At 32.7% G+C, this 21,487-nt stretch overlaps 1 protein-coding gene across 1 annotated transcript in view; it reads left to right on the plus strand.

The window, feature by feature from the left end:
* The window catches only part of LOC145261201 (neprilysin-1-like), a 268,434-nt gene that overhangs the window by 158,386 nt on the left and 88,561 nt on the right, over positions 1 to 21,487 (plus strand). Inside the window, exons 6-8 of the mRNA XM_080119541.1 lie at positions 8,927 to 9,132; positions 11,953 to 12,132; positions 15,424 to 15,510. Coding sequence (XP_079975667.1) covers positions 8,927 to 9,132; positions 11,953 to 12,132; positions 15,424 to 15,510 — 473 coding nt within the window. The remainder of the gene's footprint in view (positions 1 to 8,926; positions 9,133 to 11,952; positions 12,133 to 15,423; positions 15,511 to 21,487) is intronic.

Consider the following 21,487-nt stretch of genomic DNA (forward strand, 5'->3'; position numbering starts at 1 on the left):
TTTTATAGATATACTGTCGCTCGCACGCATACTGTCTGCAATTTACATTTTTATAGGGGGTGCTTAATTTTTTAAACTTTGTTTTTTCTGATGGCTCGCTCAGGTACTAACTATCAATAAAGGTTTTGTTTTTATTTGGGAACGCAAATAGGTCACCAACAAAAATACATTGTTCTTGCCTAATCCACCATATATTTTTTTTAATTTTGTGTATGTATTGTAAAAAAAAAATGTTTGTGAGTACTTAAAATAATTATCACTGTCATTTAATTTTTTTGTTTTTATTTCTACACGAAAATACGACACAAAAACATAATACATTGTTTTCGCCTAATTCCCCCCAATTTTAGTTCCTTTTAAGTATATATATTAACACCTGTCTGCGAATAATACTTATTTTAAAATTATAAAACAAAAAATAAATGCGTCTGCTTATGTTGTTCAACACTTAAAAATTAAAAAAAAAAGTTTATTTTGTTTCAATCTCTAAAGTATCCTATTTATCTTGTTTATAATAGAAACAAAATTCTGTATACATTATTTATAACAAAGAAGAATTGTTTATTATTTAAAGAAACCGTTCTGTTTATATTTTTCCTTTTTCTCTGCTTACTTACAACTGTCACTTTCTGTAATACCATTTAGATGCTTACACGGTAAGGTACAGGTAACTACTACAATTTACTTTCCTTTAAGTGATAGAGGGTTCTCGCGTATTTTGCCACTTTCACTCCAGTTTTGCCAACAAAAACATCATACCCTGAATACTGCCCTGAAAAATCTCCTGAACCATACCCTGTCCGCTAGATTAGTACGCACGAGCAAAATGACACTGCAACCACTAATTTCTGTTGTTCGTTCATAGTATTTACGCATGGGAATGCTGAGAGCGATTATCAAAGTTACATTCTGGGCAAATTTTGTGACAACCTCACCCCCACTTCACAACATGAGGTGTCTATTCCGAAAGTCGTTCTTGGGGGGGTGTCCATCCCGAAAGCCGTTATGCAGGGAGAGGTATGCTACCACCGGGAAACGCCGGTTAACGGGCCCTGCTAGTTGATAATAAATTGAGTTAAATTAATGAAAATATAAGTTTAATTCATAAAATACATTTTCTGTTTCTTTTTCTTTTCTTTTTTTTAATTTGGGGTTTTACAGTAATATCGTGGGGTCTTTGTTTGACCTCTTCTCTAATGGTTTCTTCTGCGTTACAATTAATCAATACTCCCGATTCGATCGCTGGTCGAAACTGAATGAATACATCTTCGACTGATTATTGATTTGATATCTGCTGTCGCTTCGGATTCCGTTACGGTGAGCCAATCTCGGTTGGATTTCGGTATTCCTGGCTGCAACTAATCAGGCTGACTGTTCAAAGAATTCGGAAAGTCAATAAACTACGTAAACATGCCATTTAGTCACTGTCCGTGACAAATATTGGCATTGTAAATTCAGACTTAACGCTCTCTCTTGCCAATTAGAGGAAATAATTGAACCCATTCCTCGCAAACGGCCGAGCGCCGTTCGTGATGTGAATATGGCTTCTTGTAGACTGGAACTGGAACCAAAAAGAAGACTTTTAGAGGTAGGACGACCAAAAGGTAGAAACTCTAAAAATATTGTGAGCAAAGAAGAAGAAGAAGAAGAAGAAGAAGAAGAAGAAGAAGAAGAAAATTTTCTTTTCTAAAATGTAATAAAAAAAACAAAGTCGAATAAATATAAAGTTCCAGGCTGAAAGCATGACAATGATAGATACTTGCAACTTTTAATGAAGGCAAACATTAACAACAACAGCAACAACAACAACAACAGCAGAAAACTCGTCTAGTTACAACCACTATAAATAATTTTCCTTTCTTTCTCTTTGTTCCTTACACTAAACGTAAATTCCATGAGCAAAGTCACTTTCCAAGAATTATTTGTGCATGGAACACAATACCACGAGACTATTTCCTTGCTTACAACAACATGATCGTTTTAAAATTATCCATCTGTTCTTGAAACTAAGCATAATTCCATGAGCAAAGTTTATTTCCAAGAATTGTTTGTGTGTGGAACACAATACCACGAGATTGTTTCTTTCCTTACTATAACATGGTCGTTTTAAAATTATCTATCTGTGCCTAAAACTAAACGTAAATTTCACGGGTATTTTTCCTAGAACTACCTGTCCGTGGAATACAATACTGCAGAGTTGCTTCCCAGCTGATTATAACATGGCCGTTTTCAAGTCTAATGTAAACAAGTTCCTGTCAAGCAGCCCTCTTAAATAAACAAACACTACCCACCTGACACCTATTAACTCTTATTCTTGAGTGTTTTTTGGGGCTTTGATGAGCGGTAAACCCCTCCCCCCTCTCTCAGTAAAAAAAGTCAAACATAAAAAAAACTTGTGTCAAGTTTTGCTCTTAAATAAATGAATTCTGTCTAGCTTTAATTATCCTTTCCAATAACTATTGTTTATCGCTCAGCCGACAAACTCATCAACTCTCATCCTCGAATGGCATTTGAACCTTCATAAGCGTTGATTTAGTAAAGCAAAAAAGAAAAAAAAACAGCCCTCTTCCACGTGAAATGCTTCATTTTAATTTAAAAAAAAAATTTTTTTTTACAAAGGAGTCACCTCTTATCAAAGCTCGGACGCACTCGAGGATAAGAGTTAATGAGTGTACGGTAGTCAATGGAATAAAAATGTAGTAATCGTTAGTAGTGGAAATTTGGTAAATTGGATTACTTAAAGGCTCATCAAGAATTTGTTTACGTTGGACTTGAAGACAATCATATTGTGAGTCAGAAGTTGTAAGTTAGAAAGCAGGCAAAGGGAACGAAAAATACTTGACAGCATTCATAAGAACAGAACGCCCCCCCCCCGGCCTGCTAGCACCACATCTCAAGTCAAAATGCTTTAAAGCAGGGGGACTCCAAAGATATTAAATGGGGCTAGGAACATATTGTTGGAAGCCAAAATAATTTTTAAAAAAATGACCTTAACATGTTTTATTCTGTTTTGCTCACAAAAGTACTATTGCAATGGTTTATCAACTTTATTATGTAAACACAAACCTTCGACGCTCTGTTATAATAAGAGCGCACGGCTTTGTTACACAAAATTGAAACAAGGATTCTAGACATAGGGTTTAGTAACATTATATATTGATTTTAATCTTGGCAAGACGGACATCAATGTAACACAAAGCTGTTCTATATAAGGAATTCATTTTACCTAATGTAGAACAAGTATTCTCTTAGTATATATATATATATATATATATATATATATATATATATATATATATATATATATATATATATACGTTTTATTTTTTATTACCGTATCTTTCTGTTAAATTACATTATTGTAAAAGTCTGAGGAAGCTACAGACGGCCAAAAAAACGGCCGGGTAGCTGAAACAATAATGTAACTTAACGGAAAGATACGGTAATAAAAAATAAAACGCTTATTTGCTCTACAACAGTATTGAACACTTTCTTCAGTTTTTATTAATTACCATTTCTACTAAATATATATATATATGTATATATATATATATATATATATATATATATATATATATATATATATATAGTATTGTGGGTGTTAATTTTATTGTTATTGTTTTTATTAGCGATAGTAGCAACATAGGAACGCCGCCGTTGAATTCAAATTCACTTAACGTAAGTGATACAGGTATTTCCTTCCTTGCACGCAAGTCATCCCTTTTGACAGGACGCATTTTTACTTACGCATATATATGTATATTTTTAATGTTTTGCACGCATAAAAGTTAATGGTTTCAGTTCATGTCATCAATATACTTGAACCTAATTAATTAATTAATTAATATATATATTAACTAATTAATTAATTAACACACACATACATACATATATATATATACATACATACATAATGATTGCCGTCTCAAGATTCATGTTCTGCATCAAGTATCCTCTCATGTATCCTCAGGTGACTTTGAAGGCCTGCTGCTCACTTACAGAGACGATGATATACACGACACACCAAGGTTAATGTATTAACGGGGTTGATTGGATCCGGATGAGGAATATTGTCTTTGTGCAAAACCATGTGCCTTCTCAGTCCAGATGTCGAGATGCATATCTTACTGCATATTACACACACTGTGCTATAAGATCGCTGTGGAGCATTGAATGACGATGGTCTGCTATTACACACACACACGCGCGCGCGCACACACACACACACACACACACACATATATATATATATATATATATATATATATATATATATATATATACGAGCAAATAGTTTATAAAACATGTTAAAAAACACTTTGAAAAAGAGTTAAAAACATATTTAATCTGAAAAGGAAACACTTAATAAGTGGATAGCCCTTAATCCGCGGAGTTTCGAAGAAATACTTTCTTTCTCATCAAAAGGTAGGAATTAGCAAAATGCGGGATCGGATTTTGCATACACGTGTAATCACCTTTTTCTTCACCATATTCCCTCCGCTTCACTTTTTGTTATCAAGTAAGATCTTTGACTTACTTGCAGCTTCATCAAATACTTTTGTATGCAAAATCCGATCCCGCATTTTGCTAATTCCTACCCTAAAAAAAAAATCCTAAAATATATGTGTATATATATACAATACCAGATTAAAGGTATCCAAAGATAAAACCCAATGAATTTAACGAGATTACTAAGAGTGCTCTATAAAAAGAGCAAGATGTGTTTTTATTTAATTTCAAGTAAACAAGTTACATAGTCACGACAAATAACAATGCTACTGTTTCGGTAAAAAATAATGACCTCATCAGGTCATGAAAAGTTTAATTATATAAAAAATAAGAAATTTCGTATTCGGATTCTTTTCATTCTAATTCACAAATTCTGTTATCCATGCTTACATGTGTGTATCAAATTCTGTATCACTTTCTTGAATATATATATATATATATATATATATATATATATATATATATATATATATATATATACATTTTAAGAAAATTTACGAGAACTGGTACATTTAAAAGCTCGATGTTTGTTAATATTTAACAACAGAGCACATATAAATAAACAATACTAGTTTAAATTCCAATGACCACGTCTTTATTCATATTCTTTTTACTTCTTAAAAAATATGTTACTCTTTACAATTGTTTCGTGCAGAAATGAACAACTAAATTTTATATTTGTTTATAGATATTAGTTTAATTGACTCTGTTATTTAAATTTTAATTAAGGCAAGGGGGGGGGTTACTTCTGAAAACCTATTATATTCCCACGTTATATATTCTATAAATTATCTTTTTATCTTTCTTTGCAATTCTTAACACATTTATGAGAACAGAAAATGAGGTTTTCAAAAAACCAATACAAGCGTTTTACTTACATGGTGCTCAATATACACGAAACAAGTGAAGCATGCATGGTCCTCCGTGAGTGCACCGGGAACAAAGCAAAAATAAAATAACTAAGTTCAGCATTTGCCCCGCTCCCACCTCTATTTAGCCCCAATAGTACCCAGGGGACGTCAAATCCTAGTGAAAATGAACAAACGGCGCAGTTTTAGGCTTTACCATATGTAAATTTGAGTCCTGCACCATGCAAAAAAAAAAAAAAAAGAAATGACTATGCCATCATTTGCCTCCCCCCCCCCCATTTAGCCGAAAAAGTCCTCAAGGCCTTAACATATTTAAATTTGAGTTCAGAACAATGCAAAACTGCTAAATAGACATACACAGAAATTTTGGGATAAATATGGTAAGTTCAAGTGCAACGTGAACAGACATCTTGTTGCTCAACTCCCTAAATAGTACCCCTGCAACTTAGGTCCCTGATAGTAGCCCCTACATCAAAGTGGCAATGTGCCTTGTTTGGGGTGAAAATGTAATTAAAAATAGTTCCAAAAATTGAGTGGTTTTATTAGCCCTAAAAGAGCCCCCGGTTCACACCAAAGAGTTATCACAAAGTACGGACAAGCAAAATTATATAGAAATCAGTTAGTTACAACTTTTCAGAAAGTTTTATAAAAAACCAAGGTATCAATTTTTTTTTGAAAAGCACAAAAGTGTCAATTTTAGCTATGTTAACCCGAAAGGCACGCTTGGGGGGAGGGGGCAACCAGAGTTTTCCCGGAAACTCCGTTCTGTTACGTTTTTACTCATATCATGTTTAATGTTTGTGCAAAATTTCCAAAAATCCCAAGTCGTAGTTATTGATAAAAGTGCGGGCAGACGAACGGACACACGGACAAACGGACGAGGGTGAATTTACAGGTCCACCCTCCTTTTGTCGAGGGACCAAAAATAATATAACTAAGCTGATACACTAATATTATTTGGATTTTTTGTGCTACTATTTTCTTCTTAAGTGTTATTCTCACAACGTTTCGGTTGATGTAACCTTCGACCTTCTTCAGGTGTATCTCGTTAGATTCTGGAATCTTCCTGCCAAATTCGTGATTCTGCACGTAATTTCGAATGGAACCCTTTATTTAATCCACGGATTAATTTATTCATTCGTTCATTTAATTGGTAAAGAATAAACGCACAAGCGATTGCTATTTACAAGGGAGAAAAATCAGTGAGAATTTAGGAGACTATGTACAAAGAGAAACTATACAGGGGGAAACCCGTGGAGCTCTGACTAGCATCTGTCCAAGGCCGCCTTAAAGCCCTGTAGTGTGGGCTGGTTTACAACCTTATCGGGTAGCTGGTTCCACGGAGATGCTTAATAGGTAGAGATACGAGCTTCAAATAAAGAAACAGAGGTAGCATGCTCTTGTTCCATAAAAGTTCTAAGTAATTCGTATTTGTATTTTGAGTGCTCGCACTGAAAACTGAACATCCCACCTCCCTAAGAGTGTAACTTACAATTGAATTTTACCAAGTATTTTATCTACTGCGTCACGGGCCCTTGCAAACAACAAATCCAAAACCATAAAGCTAATACATATTTTTACAACTTGTTGTCTGTATGGGTTTAAACATATATGTGTGTGCGCGTGTTGTTGTCTGTATGGGTTTAAACATATATGAGTGTGCGTGTTGTTGTCTGTATGGGTTTAAACATATATGTGTGTGCGCGTGTTGTTGTCTGTATGGGTTTAAACATATATGTGTGTGCGTGTTGTTGTCTGTATGGGTTTAAACATATATGTGTGTGCGCGTGTTGTAGCAGTGTCAGAAATTTCGTGAAAATAGTGAATAATTCCACCCCATCTTTCCAAGCTTATAACTCCTCGAAAAATGTAATTCAAGCCCTAATTTTTTTTTTCAATTAAAGGAGCAAGGACCAAGGTTTTATTTAAAAAAAAACAAAAAAAAAACAATGTGTTTTTTTTTTTTTTTTTTAAGTTTTAAACTTCGGACTTTACAGGTAAATTTCTAAAAAAGGGATTTTTTTTGTTTTAAATTTGAATATATTATTTATTGACCTTTTCTCTTCAATTTGTGATATATAAAACTATTAAACATAAATTAATTATTTACTTTTTAATAGACATTTCAAAATGAGAGGCGTGAATTATTCGACCCCCTGTCTTCCCAAGCTTATAACTCCTCGAAAAATGTAATTCAAGCCCTAATTTTTTTTTCAATTAAAGGAGCAAGGACCAAGGTTTTATTAAAAAAAAAAACAAAAAAAACAATGTGTTTTTTTTTTTAAAAAAAGGTTTTAAACTTCGGACTTTACAGGTAAATTTCTAAAAAAGGGATTTTTTTTGTTTTAAATTTGAATATATTATTTATTGACCTTTTCTCTTCAATTTGTGATATATAAAACTATTACACATAAATTAATTATTTACTTTTTAATAGACATTTCAAAATGAGAGGCGTGAATTATTCGACCCCCTGTCTTTCCAAGCTTATAACTCCTCGAAAAATGTAATTCAAGCCCTAATTTTTATTTTTCAATTAAAGGAGCAAGGACCAAGGTTTTATTAAAAAAACAAAAAAAAACAATGTGTTTTTTTTTTTTTTTAAGTTTTAAACTTCGGACTTTACAGGTAAATTTCTAAAAAAGGGATTTTTTTTGTTTTAAATTTGAATATATTATTTATTGACCCTTTCTCTTCAATTTGTGATATATAAAACTATTAAACATAAATTAATTATTTACTTTTTAATAGACATTTCAAAATGAGAGGCGTGAATTATTCGACCCCCTGTCTTTCCAAGCTTATAACTCCTCGAAAAATGTAATTCAAGCCCTAATTTTTTTTTCAATTAAAGGAGCAAGGACCAAGGTTTTATTAAAAAAAAAAAACAATGTGTTTTTTTTTTTAAAAAAGAGGTTTTAAACTTCGGACTTTACACGTAAATTTCTAAAAAAGGGATTTTTTTTTTGTTTTAAATTTGAATATATTATTTATTGACCTTTTCTCTTTAATTTGTGATATATAAAACTATTAAACATAAATTAATTATTTACTTTTTAAGAGAAACTTGAAAATGTGTGACACTTACACAAATGGGGGGGGGGCGTGAATTTAAAAAAAAACGTTTGTCTAAAATATTATATTCAGTTTATTGGAAAGAACATAAAATTTCACATTGACCCTGAAAATATTGTAAAAATAGAATCAATAGAAAATTTTTGATAGATTTTTAAAGTTTAAAATTTGAAAAATATTGAGTTCGGAAAATTCCTTTCTGTTTTAAAAAAAAAATTCTATTACTTTTAAAACAACTGTAATAGTTTATTTTGGAAGTATAATCCATAAAGAACATAAATAACCCACTTTTAACAGAGAAATTACGAGATTTTTATATTTTATTCGCAGTTTCGTGTTAGGGGTGTCAAAAATTCCTACAAAAATTCTGATACTGCTACGCGTGTTGTTGTCTGTATGGGTTTAAACATATATGTGTATGCGTGTTGTTGTCTGTAGATGTTTTGCTTGATTGCCTGTGTTTGTTTTTTCAGCTCAAATTGAACTCGTTAATGACAAGGCGTTTCTCGAAGTGCTCGCATCTTTCGGTGGTTGGCCAGTCGTAAACCAAAACTGGAAGGCAGATCAATTCAACACGGAAGTCACGCTCGCTCGAATGTACAAAGAGTTCCACATGTATTCCATTCTTCAGTTCACTGTTAGTGCTGATGATAAAAATTCCAGTGTTAACATCATCCAGGTAAGATTTTTAAAACACACAAATACCTCTGACCAAATCGTTAATAAACTCTTACACAGTCTCTGCCCGAATAACGTATCTGAAATAAATAGGCAAGCAACATATATAAGGTGATCCCGAAAATACCACGAACGGAATCGTTGATAAACTCTTACACTTTTACTGCCCAAATAATGTACCTGAAATAGAAAAATAAACAACATATATAGAGTGATCCCTCAAAATACTACAAATAGAATAGCCAATAAATTTCCAGACTCTCTCTCTCTCTCCCTCTCTCTCTTTCTCTCTCTCTCTCTCTCTCTTTCTCTCTCTCTCTTTCTCTCTGTCCGAATAATGTACCTGAAATAGAAAAATAAACAACATATATAGAGTGGTCCCTCAAAATACTACAAATAGAATCGCCAATAAATTTCCAGACTCTCTCTCTCTCTCTCTCTCTCTTTCTCTCTCTCCCTATCTCTGTCCGAATAATGTACCTGAAATAGATAATTAAACAACATATATAGGATGATCCTCTAAAAATGTTAACAGAATCGTTAATAAAATTAACAACCCTTTCTGCAATCTGACAATATTTTACAAATAAACTTCAATCTATATTTAAAAGACTTTTTAGATGAGGATTGATAATTTGCTTTATTTTGGATTATTGGAACTACTGGTCTCATCTTAGATGTTATTCTCACGTCGTTTCAGGTGATGTTACCTTTGACCTTACTCAGGTGTACCTTGTTGAACTCGAGAATTATTCTGTCGAGTTCCGGAATCTATACGGAATTTCAAAATGAACCCTTTATTTGATCCATGGGGGTAGATTTCTCTCATTTCATCAGCCATGACTGTGTAGAAATCATAATGTGGGGAAACTTTAGTGATCGCCTCATCAATAGAAGTTGGGATCTTGAATGAGCTTTACACATACCGGACCTTAATCCTACATAATTTTGTCTGTGGCGTTATCTCAAAGATCTGTCAAAACAATTCAATTCGTATTAATTGTTGTATGTTACATAATGACCTGCAAAACCATTAATCAAATTCGCAATCATTTCTGCAATTCTTGGGTTTACTTTCAGCAGTCGCATAACTCTTGCTTCCTTACTGTTAGGAATTTCCCAGCTATATATGGTAACAAAATATTGTGACACCGACAAGAAGAATGGAACACAACACAAATGAAAAATGTTATAAAACTTGTATTGATAGGAAAGAGAAGGAAGAAAGGATGTTTCCTTGTAAAAAACAAAACTGTCGTGTTTTGCGGAACTTATCTCTAAGATTCGTTCTGTTAACGGTGTGTATTTCCTGTGTCATTTTGATTGGAATGAGGCAAAAAAAAAGGAAGCCTTGAGTTTTTCTGTGCGGCAGTTGTTGTCAAAAATCCTCACACGTGTCAGATGTTAAAATGACGGAGAGAGCTGACGGGACGTGTTGTCTTTGAGGATCCAACAAGCAAAAGAGGAAGGGAATTTGTAAAAACCGCTCTCGTTGGATGTTGGTGAGCATAAAAAAGGAAGACTGTGATTGGCTGTTTTTCATCCAATCACAGGACACCTAGTTAGTGAATCCTTAATAATTTCAATAGTTCTTAAGTCCTCATACTCCATGAGCAATGTTTCTGACAAAAGGGAAGAATTGCTGCCTTCTGGGATAGAATCTATTCCATATAACACTTATTGTTGGCAAGTTTTTGAAGTAGTATTTTTAGGTGCTTACATCAAGTGGCGTCATACCTTATCCGGAGCGATTTCTATGAAACGAAAATGCAACCATATTTGGTGCAAATAAACTTTTTATACCTGCCTTGTCCACCGAGTTTCAGTTATGAATACCGAGAGAGGTGTGGTTGGGATTGCGCAACCATTGCCTCACAATTACACATGCAGCTTCCCTTATAGACGTTATCCATTGTCTCTTGAAACTGAACGGAGGCAGGGGAGACAAAAATAAGCTGCCACGGTTTGTTCAAACCTTTTGGAAATAGGGTACGATTATGAATATCTCCAGTATGCAACCTTAAGGGAAATGTCACATAGCCCACTACACAATTCAGATCATTACCTTTTCAACGAGTCTTCATTTGTTAAATTCTGATTAATAGTCGCTAAGATTTGGAACTTATAAAATTGCCAAAAAGGTGGTGTATATATATATATATATATATATATATATATATATATATGTGTGTGTGTGTGTGTGTGTGTGTGTGTGTGTGTGTGTGTGTGTGTGTGTGTGTGTGCAGAACATGAATTGAGAATAAAGTGGAATAAATGAAACATAGGATAGAAAGGTTACCAGTTAGCAAGTGCCACCTAAAATGACAAAATTTAGAAAAAGCGAAATTTTATAGCAAAGGATTTTTATACAAGCGATAAGAATGTAAAAGTTATTTTCATGTTAGCAAGTGTTCATCCTGCAAACACGTGTTTGGTACAGAAATTTCAGTAAATTTTCACAAGGCTTAAAAATGTGTAGGTCAACGTGTGAATATGAATGTATAAGTAATATATGTATGTGAGTCTTTGGCAGCGTGGCATTGTGTATATGTGTGCATTGGTTTACTTTGTTCTTGTCAGTTCATATATAGATATAAACTAGTTGGTGAAGGTTGGTACGTGTGTCATTGAGTCCTTTTCTTTTTGTGACTTTATTCATAAAAATGATACTTCTAAATATACATCTTTCAACCCTAACCCTAACCCTAACCATTAATTTAGTGAACCTCTTCTGCTTTTGTTTGCAATTTCGAAACATTTAAGTTGTTGTCTTTCAATCTGGGAAGAGTCACACAAAATGGTTTCTTCTTTTCTCCCCAAGATGGAAAACGGTCCTCTTGTGATGCCAAACCGGGATTACTACTTGGACACGAACGAGGTTGTTTACATAAAAGCTTACGAAACGTTCATGATTAAAGTGGCAAAATTACTTGGCGCCAACTCAACGGACCTAAAAAAGGAGTTGCACCGTGTGATTCAGTTTGAAATTCAGCTAGCAAATGTAAGTATTTATTGTTAAATTTTTTAGTTCTTCTATAAAACGCCACCTTGAAATTACTTTCCTCCTCAGGTGATTAGACACATGGTCAGGTGAGGGATCGAAAAACCAGTCCAGTAGAGGAAATGTACTCTAGCCTGCAAAGAATGCCTGAGCAACCTTGCAGTTATTTCCTGGTAGGAGCGCCTCAGCAATGAACTAACCTCTTCTTAAAAGGGTAAGGTAAAACTTGAAAAGGCTGACCACTTAGAATTGCACAGAACCGCACTTCAATGAGACAGAAGCAGAGCCACCTAAATTAAGAATGCCTGAGCAGCCACGTAGGCGTTTCCTGGTAGAAGTGCCTCAAACTATTAGCAATAAGCTAACCCCTTCTCAATAGGAGAAGGTAAAGCTTAGGAGGGTGGGCCTCCTAGAACTGTACAGGACCACACATCAACCAGATAGAAGCAGTGCTACCTAGCTTCAAAATTGCGGAGACACTGTCAAACTGATTATCAGAAAAGCATCTCGGCTAGAAAAAGATTATTTTGAAATTATTGGAAAAAACTAGAAAAGAATCTTTTTAAGATGCGTCCATTCAATTTACACGTTTGTCAGTCTCTTTTTAATATGAGTGGACAAATATAAAAAATACGATTTCAAACTTAAGCATGACAAATCAATAAAAAATTTGTTTCAAGCTTAGGCATAACAGACGAACATAACTTCCATTTACAACTTAAGCATGACGGATCAGAGAAAATTCTATTTCAAAATAAGCATGACAAACTAACGAAAATACTATTTCAGACAAGCATGACAGACTAAACTAATATATAATTTCAAACTTAAGCATGACACACCAACGAAAATTCTATTTTAAACAAACGTGACAGACGTAGAAAAATATTGTTTCGAACAAGCAAGACAGACCATCAATAATGTTATTTCAAACTTGATATTTGTCGAGAACCCGGCCCAATATACGGCAATTTCAGGTCGACACCTTCGGATATGGTTACGTAAACAGTTGGAAAAAGGTTTACGCAAAGTATGTTATCGAAGATAACTTCAAGTCGATGCGTCCTAATTAAATAGGGGAAAAATGAAAACAAAGCTGTAAAACAAAAGAGAATATTAACATAAGTTTAATGAATGAAAGAAAATGATTTATTTTTTCAAGAAAATTTCAAATAAATATTTTTATGACGAAAATATGGAAACAACTATGAGAGAAAACAATTTTTTTTTCAGTTTTAAGAAAAGGATATGAAAAAAAATGTTTCAAGAAAAGTTGCAGATATTTGTTTTGCTTTGTTTTGTGATAAAATCATTTAAACAAATGTAAAAAGAAATGAAATTATTATTGCATTTAATTGAAAAAGGTTAAGTGCTTTAACAACTTTTTGTTTTTGTTAAATTTGGGAACGGGTCTTTTCTTTTTAACTTCAAAAAGTTTTATGTTGATGTGAATGCAGATGGCAACGAGGCTGAAGCTAAAAAAAAATACTATTTCAAACGTAAGCATGGCAAACCAACGAAAATTCTACTTTGTAATTGAGCTTTAAAAACAGACAAAGTACTATTTCTAACTTAAGCATGGCAAACCAACGAAAATTCTATTTTAAACTTAACCTTGAAAGACTAAAAAAAAATACTATTTCAAATTTAAGCATAGCAAACAAACGAACGCTCTATTTCAAAATTGAGCTTAAAAAGTAACAAAAATACTATTTCAAACATATTAAACCTATAAGAATGCTATTTCTAATCAGAGTATGACAGAAAACTGAAAACGTACCCATTCAATCTAAATATTTAGCGATAAAAAAATATTATTTCAAAATAAATCCTGATTGATCAACTGGACAGACAGGGCCTTTTATATGAAGATGGATAAACTCAACTAAAAATATTTACCAAATTTCCATTACTAACGATGACTACGATATTATCCCATTGACTACTGTACCCTCATTAACCCTAGTCCTCAACTGTCATCCGGGCCTTGATAAGTGGTTACTCCTATGTAAAAAAAAAATATTTTTAATAATAATAATAATTATTATTATTTAAAAACTCGGGGATTTTTAGCCTTGTTCCCCCCCCCCAATCGACAGAGAATAGACCATTCCTGTTATGGTACGGTCTCTGTTGATTTTGTGGTGGGAGTTTAGTTCTGTGCAGTTCTAGGTGGTCCACTCTCCTAGGCTTTGCTTTCTCTCTCTGAGAAAGGGGTTAGTTTATTGCTAATCGCCTGAGGCGTCCTCACCGAGAAATGTCGATGGTGCTGCCCAGCCACTTTTTGCAGGTCAGTGCCCCTCCTCGGGGGCGCTGATTTCTCAATCCCACTTTCCGAATTTGGTGTTCAAGTTCTTGTAGTGGGAGAGAACTAAGCAACTCCCAACAATATTTGTTTTTTCCATTTTTACACATTTTCTTGTTACATAGTAACAACAAAACGTGTAAAAAAAAAAAAAGAAAAAATATTGTCTGTGTTTTTCTGATGAAGACTCTTATATCGGTCGAAAATTTTAATTTAAATAAATATGTTTATTTATTTATAATCCATTTTTAATCTGCGTTTTTATTTGTCTCTAACCCGTTACATTTTTTTTTCAAATCTCAACGCTTTCAAGCAGTGGGAACAATTTAATTTCTAAAAACTTTTTTTTTATTTTCCATTTATTATTTTTATACAACTCACTAAACAACTTTACTTCTTTTTTAAGATATTCTTTTATTAACGTATTTTAATTCTTTTATTAACGTATTTTAATTATTTTATTAACGTATTTTAATTATTTTATTAACATATTTTAATTATTTTATTAACATATTTTAATTCTTTTATTAACATATTTTAATTATTTTATTAACATATTTTAATTATTTTATTAACGTATTTTAATTATTTTATTAACATATTTTAATTATTTTATTAACATATGTTAATCCTTTTATTAACATATTTTAATTATTTTATTAACGTATTTAATCCTTTTCGTTTCATTTTAACCATCATAAGTTTCAACTTTTTTATATTAACCATATTAGGTAACGTCCATCTTGGTTTTTACAGGAACAACCGGATGTCGGCTAATTAAAAAAAAAAAGTTTATTTTCCTTTTTCATTTGATTTTAACAACAATATATTAAACATGCCATATTATAAAAAAAATAGTTACTACATACCATTGTTCTGATAAAATTTTATCGATCAGGAAACTACACGATTACCGGAAAAGAAAAACACAGTTTTTTAAATTTTTGTTTCTTTTCTAAATTTTATGTCATATTTCAATCTAACAGATTACCATTCCTGCTGAAGAACGCCACGATGTTCAGCGACTTTATACGAAACTGTCAGTCCAGCAACTGAAAAAATTGGCTCCTGGGGTAAGTGTTTTTGCATCGATATTGTTATTTCTATTCCATTATTTAGTATGTTTTAGATGGTTAGCGTCATCTTTTATTTTTTTTTACTGTTTATTCCCCCCAAACAAGACATAGTGACACCACTAAGTCGTAAGGGGTTACTATTTGGACCCAGAATAGCAGAGATACTATGTAGGGAGATAGGCAGCGAGATATCTGTTCATATTATGTTTGAATTTTTGCATGTCAGTTCAGTCAGGGAAAGGGAAGCAGGGGCTTGGGAGGGAATTCCAAAATCCAGCAGTTCGAAGAAAGAAGCTATTTGAGTAGAGAACTTTACGACATCTAGGGATCTCTACAGTGCAGGGGGGGATTTTGCTGTTTGTTTGGTTTGTTAGGGGTATTTACATCGAGGAGTGCTAGTATTTTGAGTTCGGCCGAGCGCTTATCATTAAAGTACTTGTAAAACAGGCACAGGGATGCCACATCTCAGCGATGGGACAGAGGTTGGAGCCTGGCCGACAGTGCGGGACCCATCAGGCTGGCGACTCTCTTTTAATCTTATCTTGGAGCGAAGGACTATTGGCAGATGCACCAGCCCAGATATGGCACTAATATTTTATGCATAAGTGAACGGTGCCTTTGTAGAAACACGGTAGAGAGAGCCCACTTTCCTCATAGCAGCCTTGGCAATTACCTCAATGTATTTGTTCCAATTCATGTTGTTTGTGAATGTTAAGCCTAGGAGTTTGAGGGAAGTACTTTCAGTAGTGTATCATTAGCCATGGCAATTAGTGGTTGAAAAGGTTTCTTGTAGTTATTAAGGAAATAAGCTTAGTCTTGGCAGCATTGAACGTTACCAACCAGTTTCGGCACTATTCCACTACAGACTGAAGGCCTTCCTCTAGAGTTTTAGCCATTTCCTTAGATATGTATTCGTTTTCTTCTCGAGTCTGTTACAGCAAACATACCTATTTTAGAGACAATTCCATCAGGGAGGTCGTTTATGAATATCAGGAATAACAGAGGTCCGAAGATTGAACTTTGTAGCACACCTGCATTCATATCATGGTGTTCAGATGTATGGCTATCAAGGATAACCTGAAATTTTCTCTTATCTAAAAAGGATTTTATTATGTTAAGTATACGTTCATCTTTATAACATTTCTTTATAACATTTCTGCTGTTTTACTCTCCGGCCTTCTAAAGATGCGTTTTATCATGACCTATAAAGTTTCGGTAATTCTGACCTTTTTCCCTTGCTTTCTACTATTGTGTCATTACTTATCAAGAAGAAAAGCTACTCGAAGATAAGGGTTAAAAATATTGATAGATTGTCTGTACAAATTACGAAGAATATCATGAGAGGATTGAAACTGATAAACGAAATGTAGACAATAACAATGTATTTTGATAATTATGAAGAACTGATCAGAAAATGGACGAGAGAAAACCTGGTCTTGAGAAACAAGGACGTCTTCTTTTTTTTTTCATCGTTTTGTTTTTGCTGGGAACGGTGCATCCTACAAGAAGCCAGACATTCATCTGCTATTTAAGACACTTCAACTGAGAGATCTTTTAAAGATTCTAATCGTCCTTTTAAGTGCAATTGTTTGCATCACTCTTGAACTTGGTTCACTGGGTATATTCTCCAGGTAGTTGATAAAATTACGTTTTATGAGAGCGGGTTGCTCCCTTAATTACTGGAATTATGAAAATCTTCCTAAGATTCCAGTTTCTTTTCCTGTCGTACGTAAGACCTTGGTATTTCGTTATCTTCTCACTCTTAGCTCTGTTTAAGCGAGCATCATTGGGGACACTGACTTATACTAGAGTTGCTATTTATTTATATACCAGGTCGGCAGAGCGAAAGTACCTTTAAGAAGTACTCTCGCTCTGCTGGCCTAACATATAAACAAACATATTATATAATACTCTATATATTGTATGAATAAACATTGTCAAGTTTTACGGATTAAAAACCACTGCCCACCCCAAATACAACCCTTACCTTGAGGAGTTTGAGAATTCCATGTTAAATTTAGTCAAAAAAATTAAATTTAAGAAACAAAAACACCATTATAATCCGGTTACTCGAAAAATAAATAATTTTGCCGAAAAAGTTAAAAAGAATAAACATATATTCGTCCCTGCTGATAAGACAAAAATTATTATAAACTTGACTATCCTACATATAAAAGACTTTTGTATAAAGAACTTAATAAATCTTATAAAATAGTCCCTCCTAAAACTTTAGATTCTATTAATTCTGAAGCTAAACTTTTACTGACTTCTATGAATATTCATAACTTCACTGAAATAATTTCTCCGGGTTCCCCTAGATTCACCCTCAAGAATCATAAACCTAATTTCGATGACAACCCCTTCATCAGATTGATCTGCACATCTAACTCTGACTTAGGTGCTGTAAGCAAAAATATCTTAGATAGAATCATCCCTTCTATTAAAGAGAAAGTAAGTTTCCCTCTTTGGCTAAATTCAGATTTCATAATTAATTGGTTTGTCTCCCTTAAAAATAAACACCTCCTTAACTTCATAACCTTTGACATCCAAAATTATTATTAATCAATTTCTCCGATCCTTTTAAATAAGGCTCTAATCTTTGCTAAAAGAAATTCTGACTTAACTAATTTAGAAATTAAATTAATTCTCCTAGCGAGAAAGTCGCTTATACAATTTAACAATAAGCTTTGGACTAGAAAGGACACCCCTCATAATTTTGATATCTTGATGGGTGCTTCTGACTTTTCAGAAATTACCGATTTAGTGCGACTCTTCTCACTCAAAGAACTTAAATACCACTTTAAACATATCCCAAGGGGCCTTTATAGAAATGATGTCCTTTTTACTACAACAGCCAGGCCAAGAGAGTACAACAAAACAATTAAAAAATTACATAACTTCTTTAATAACTTTGGCCTTTCTATAATTATTAAACAAAAAAAAACTTCAAATTTTCTAGATGTTACACTTAATCTTAGCACCGAAGCTCATAGCCCCTGTCAGAAACCTAATCTTACGCTTTTATACGTCCATAACTCTTCTAACCACCCCCACTCAATTATAAAATCTATAGTACCATCCGTCTCTAGAAGAATTTCTGCACTTTCTTCTGGTAAAAACTTTTAATCAAAATGCTACTTTCTTCAATAATGCCTTAAGGAACTCAGGACACAAGGAAAAGATTAAATACTACCATTATGCTCCTCCTGCAGGCCGCCTTAAATCTGTAATCACACAGAACATGACTCGTAAAAAACCAGTTCAAATAACAAGATCTGCTGCTATCAATAACAATGAACCAGCCTACATATATAATCCAAACCAAAATACTAATCGCAATACATCTAACCCACCCAGTCGCATCAGGAGAAAGAAAATTATTTGGTTTAATCCTCCATTTAGCGTAAATGTCAAAACTAATATACTTAAGGAACTCTTCAACATTGTACAAAACTCTTTCAAATACCCACAGATATAGTTCTATTTTCAATAAAAACTCAATCAGGATTTCTTATTCTACAATGCCTAATTTAGCACAAAGAATCTTAACATCTAATAACAAAAAAAATCAAATCAGCCCCAAAAATCCCTTTCCCGAGTAAACCCAAAACTAACTGTAATTGTAATAGCAAATATCTTTGCCCATTCAATAATGATTGCATCCATAAAGATGTTATATATTCATGCACAATTACTGAGCGCCCACGTAATCCTCCCATAACAGACACTAATATTTCGTCTTCAAGTTATCCTTCTTCCCATCCCCCATCTGATATAGTTACTGATCCAATATACCACTCGAGCAGCCCCTCCATCTACAATCATACAGCTAGCAATAATAATAATAATAATAATAATAATAATAATAATAATAATAATAATAATAATAATAATAATAATAATAATGAGAATAATAATATTTCTCCTAACAGCCATCCTAACACTAACAACACTCATTATCCCCTCCAAAATAGTCCTCATACAATCATTGTCCCACAATTTGTTGAACACTATGAACAAAATTCAAACTATTTAACTCATACAAATCAGCAAATTAATATCAATATCAGACCTCGAGCTTTTAATAAAGTACATACATATATCGGCGCTACTTCAACATTAATTAAGAAAAGAATATCAAACCACATTCTTCTTTTAACAATCATAATTCTAATAATAACCAAGGAACTTCTCTAACCACTTTAATTAAAAAAACTTAACTCTAACAATAACCTTTTCTCAATCAAATGGACTATCATAAAAACGTTAAGTCTTATACTCCAGGCTCTAAGTCATATCGCCTCTGCACAACCGAAGCTATAACTATAATTACTTCCCCTCAAAGTAACAATATAATAAATTCTAAAAACGAACTGATCTCTTTCTGTAAACATAAGTCCAAATTTAATTATGGTAATTTTGAATTTACATAGTTATTACTAGAACCTTTCAGATAGATATATAATTCTTCTTTAACTTTATCGTTTTTTCTACATACTTTCTTAATATTTTATAACTTAATAACTCTTTATTTTACTTCTTTATTTCTTCTTTGTTTGGTCGGTTTTTTATCTGAAATTTCCGTCTTAGTCTTTAAATATTCCTATCTACTCACACATCTATATCCTGCATGTATATTTACTTATATTTTACTATATGCATTTACTTACATACTTATTGCTTTATCCGGAATTTGCAGATACCGGCCATCCTCTCCCCTTAAAAGATTTTTTATTTTTATATTTAATTATTTTATTTATTTATAATTATTTTTTCCATTTAGTGTCTTTTAACAACTCTTGCTGACATTTTCTTAAGTAATAACCTGCACATTTCAGTTGACCTATTTTTTGCCCTATATTTTTCGCGCCTTTTAACATCCTTTTTGTCTGGTCATTTTGACATTTGCTTTTCTATCTTATATTTAATTCTATCACCATTTAAGTTTTTTTCTCTTCTTCTTCCCTGATCTTTCTTATTATGTCTCGGCAGTCGTGTGAAAAGCATATCTTATTTTTCTTTTATTAATATTATTGGAATTTTTCCCTTTTCTTTTCTTTGTACATATTTGTGAATTATTCCATGGATTTGGGACTTTTGGATTATTTTGGACCATCTTCCAATTACGTGATTTCTTTGGATTTTACTTGTGCAAATGGAAATTCAATTAACTTTCTTGGAGTTATAGTTTTGGATTTTACCGTCATTGGATTATTAACCTTTCACCAGACTATCCATTCACGTGTAATGACCTTTTTCTTCACCATATTTCCTCTGCTTCACTTTTTGTTATCAAGTAAGATCTCTGACTTACTTGTAGTTTCATCAAATACTTTTGTATGCAAAATCCGATCCCGCATTTTGCTAATTCCTACCCTCTGATGAGAAAGAAAGTATTTCTTCGAAACTCTGCGTATTAAGGACTATCCACTTGGTGTTTCCTTTTCAGATTAAATAAGTTTTTAACTCTTTTTCAAAGTGTTTTTTAACATGTTTTATTAACTGTTTGCTCTCATATATATATATATATATATATATATATATATATATATATATATATGTTTATTTATACAATATATAAATATATATATATGTGTGTGTGTGTGTATGTGTGTGTGTTTATTACTGTTTTTAATCTGCTTCGTTACACATGTTTTGATTACCGAATCATGTTAACGATCCAATAATTTCATCAGACTTTACAAAAACGAAATTATCGGATTGTTAACACGATTCGGTAATCGAAACATGTGTAACCAAGCAGATTAAAAACGCCTATAAAAACATATTTTGTTCTACAGCAGTATTGAGCACTTTCTTCAGGTTTTTACCATTTACTCATTAGTTATATATATATATATATATATATATATATATATATATATATATATTAATTAGTTGGTGTAAGAAAACCATAACTGAGTGTACAATTATGAAAAAATAAGAACATAATATGTATATATATATATATATA

The sequence above is a fragment of the Euprymna scolopes genome, chromosome 37 (assembly GCF_053919585.1).
Source record: "Euprymna scolopes isolate OS-2025 chromosome 37, ASM5391958v1, whole genome shotgun sequence".
NCBI lineage: Eukaryota > Metazoa > Mollusca > Cephalopoda > Sepiida > Sepiolidae > Euprymna > Euprymna scolopes.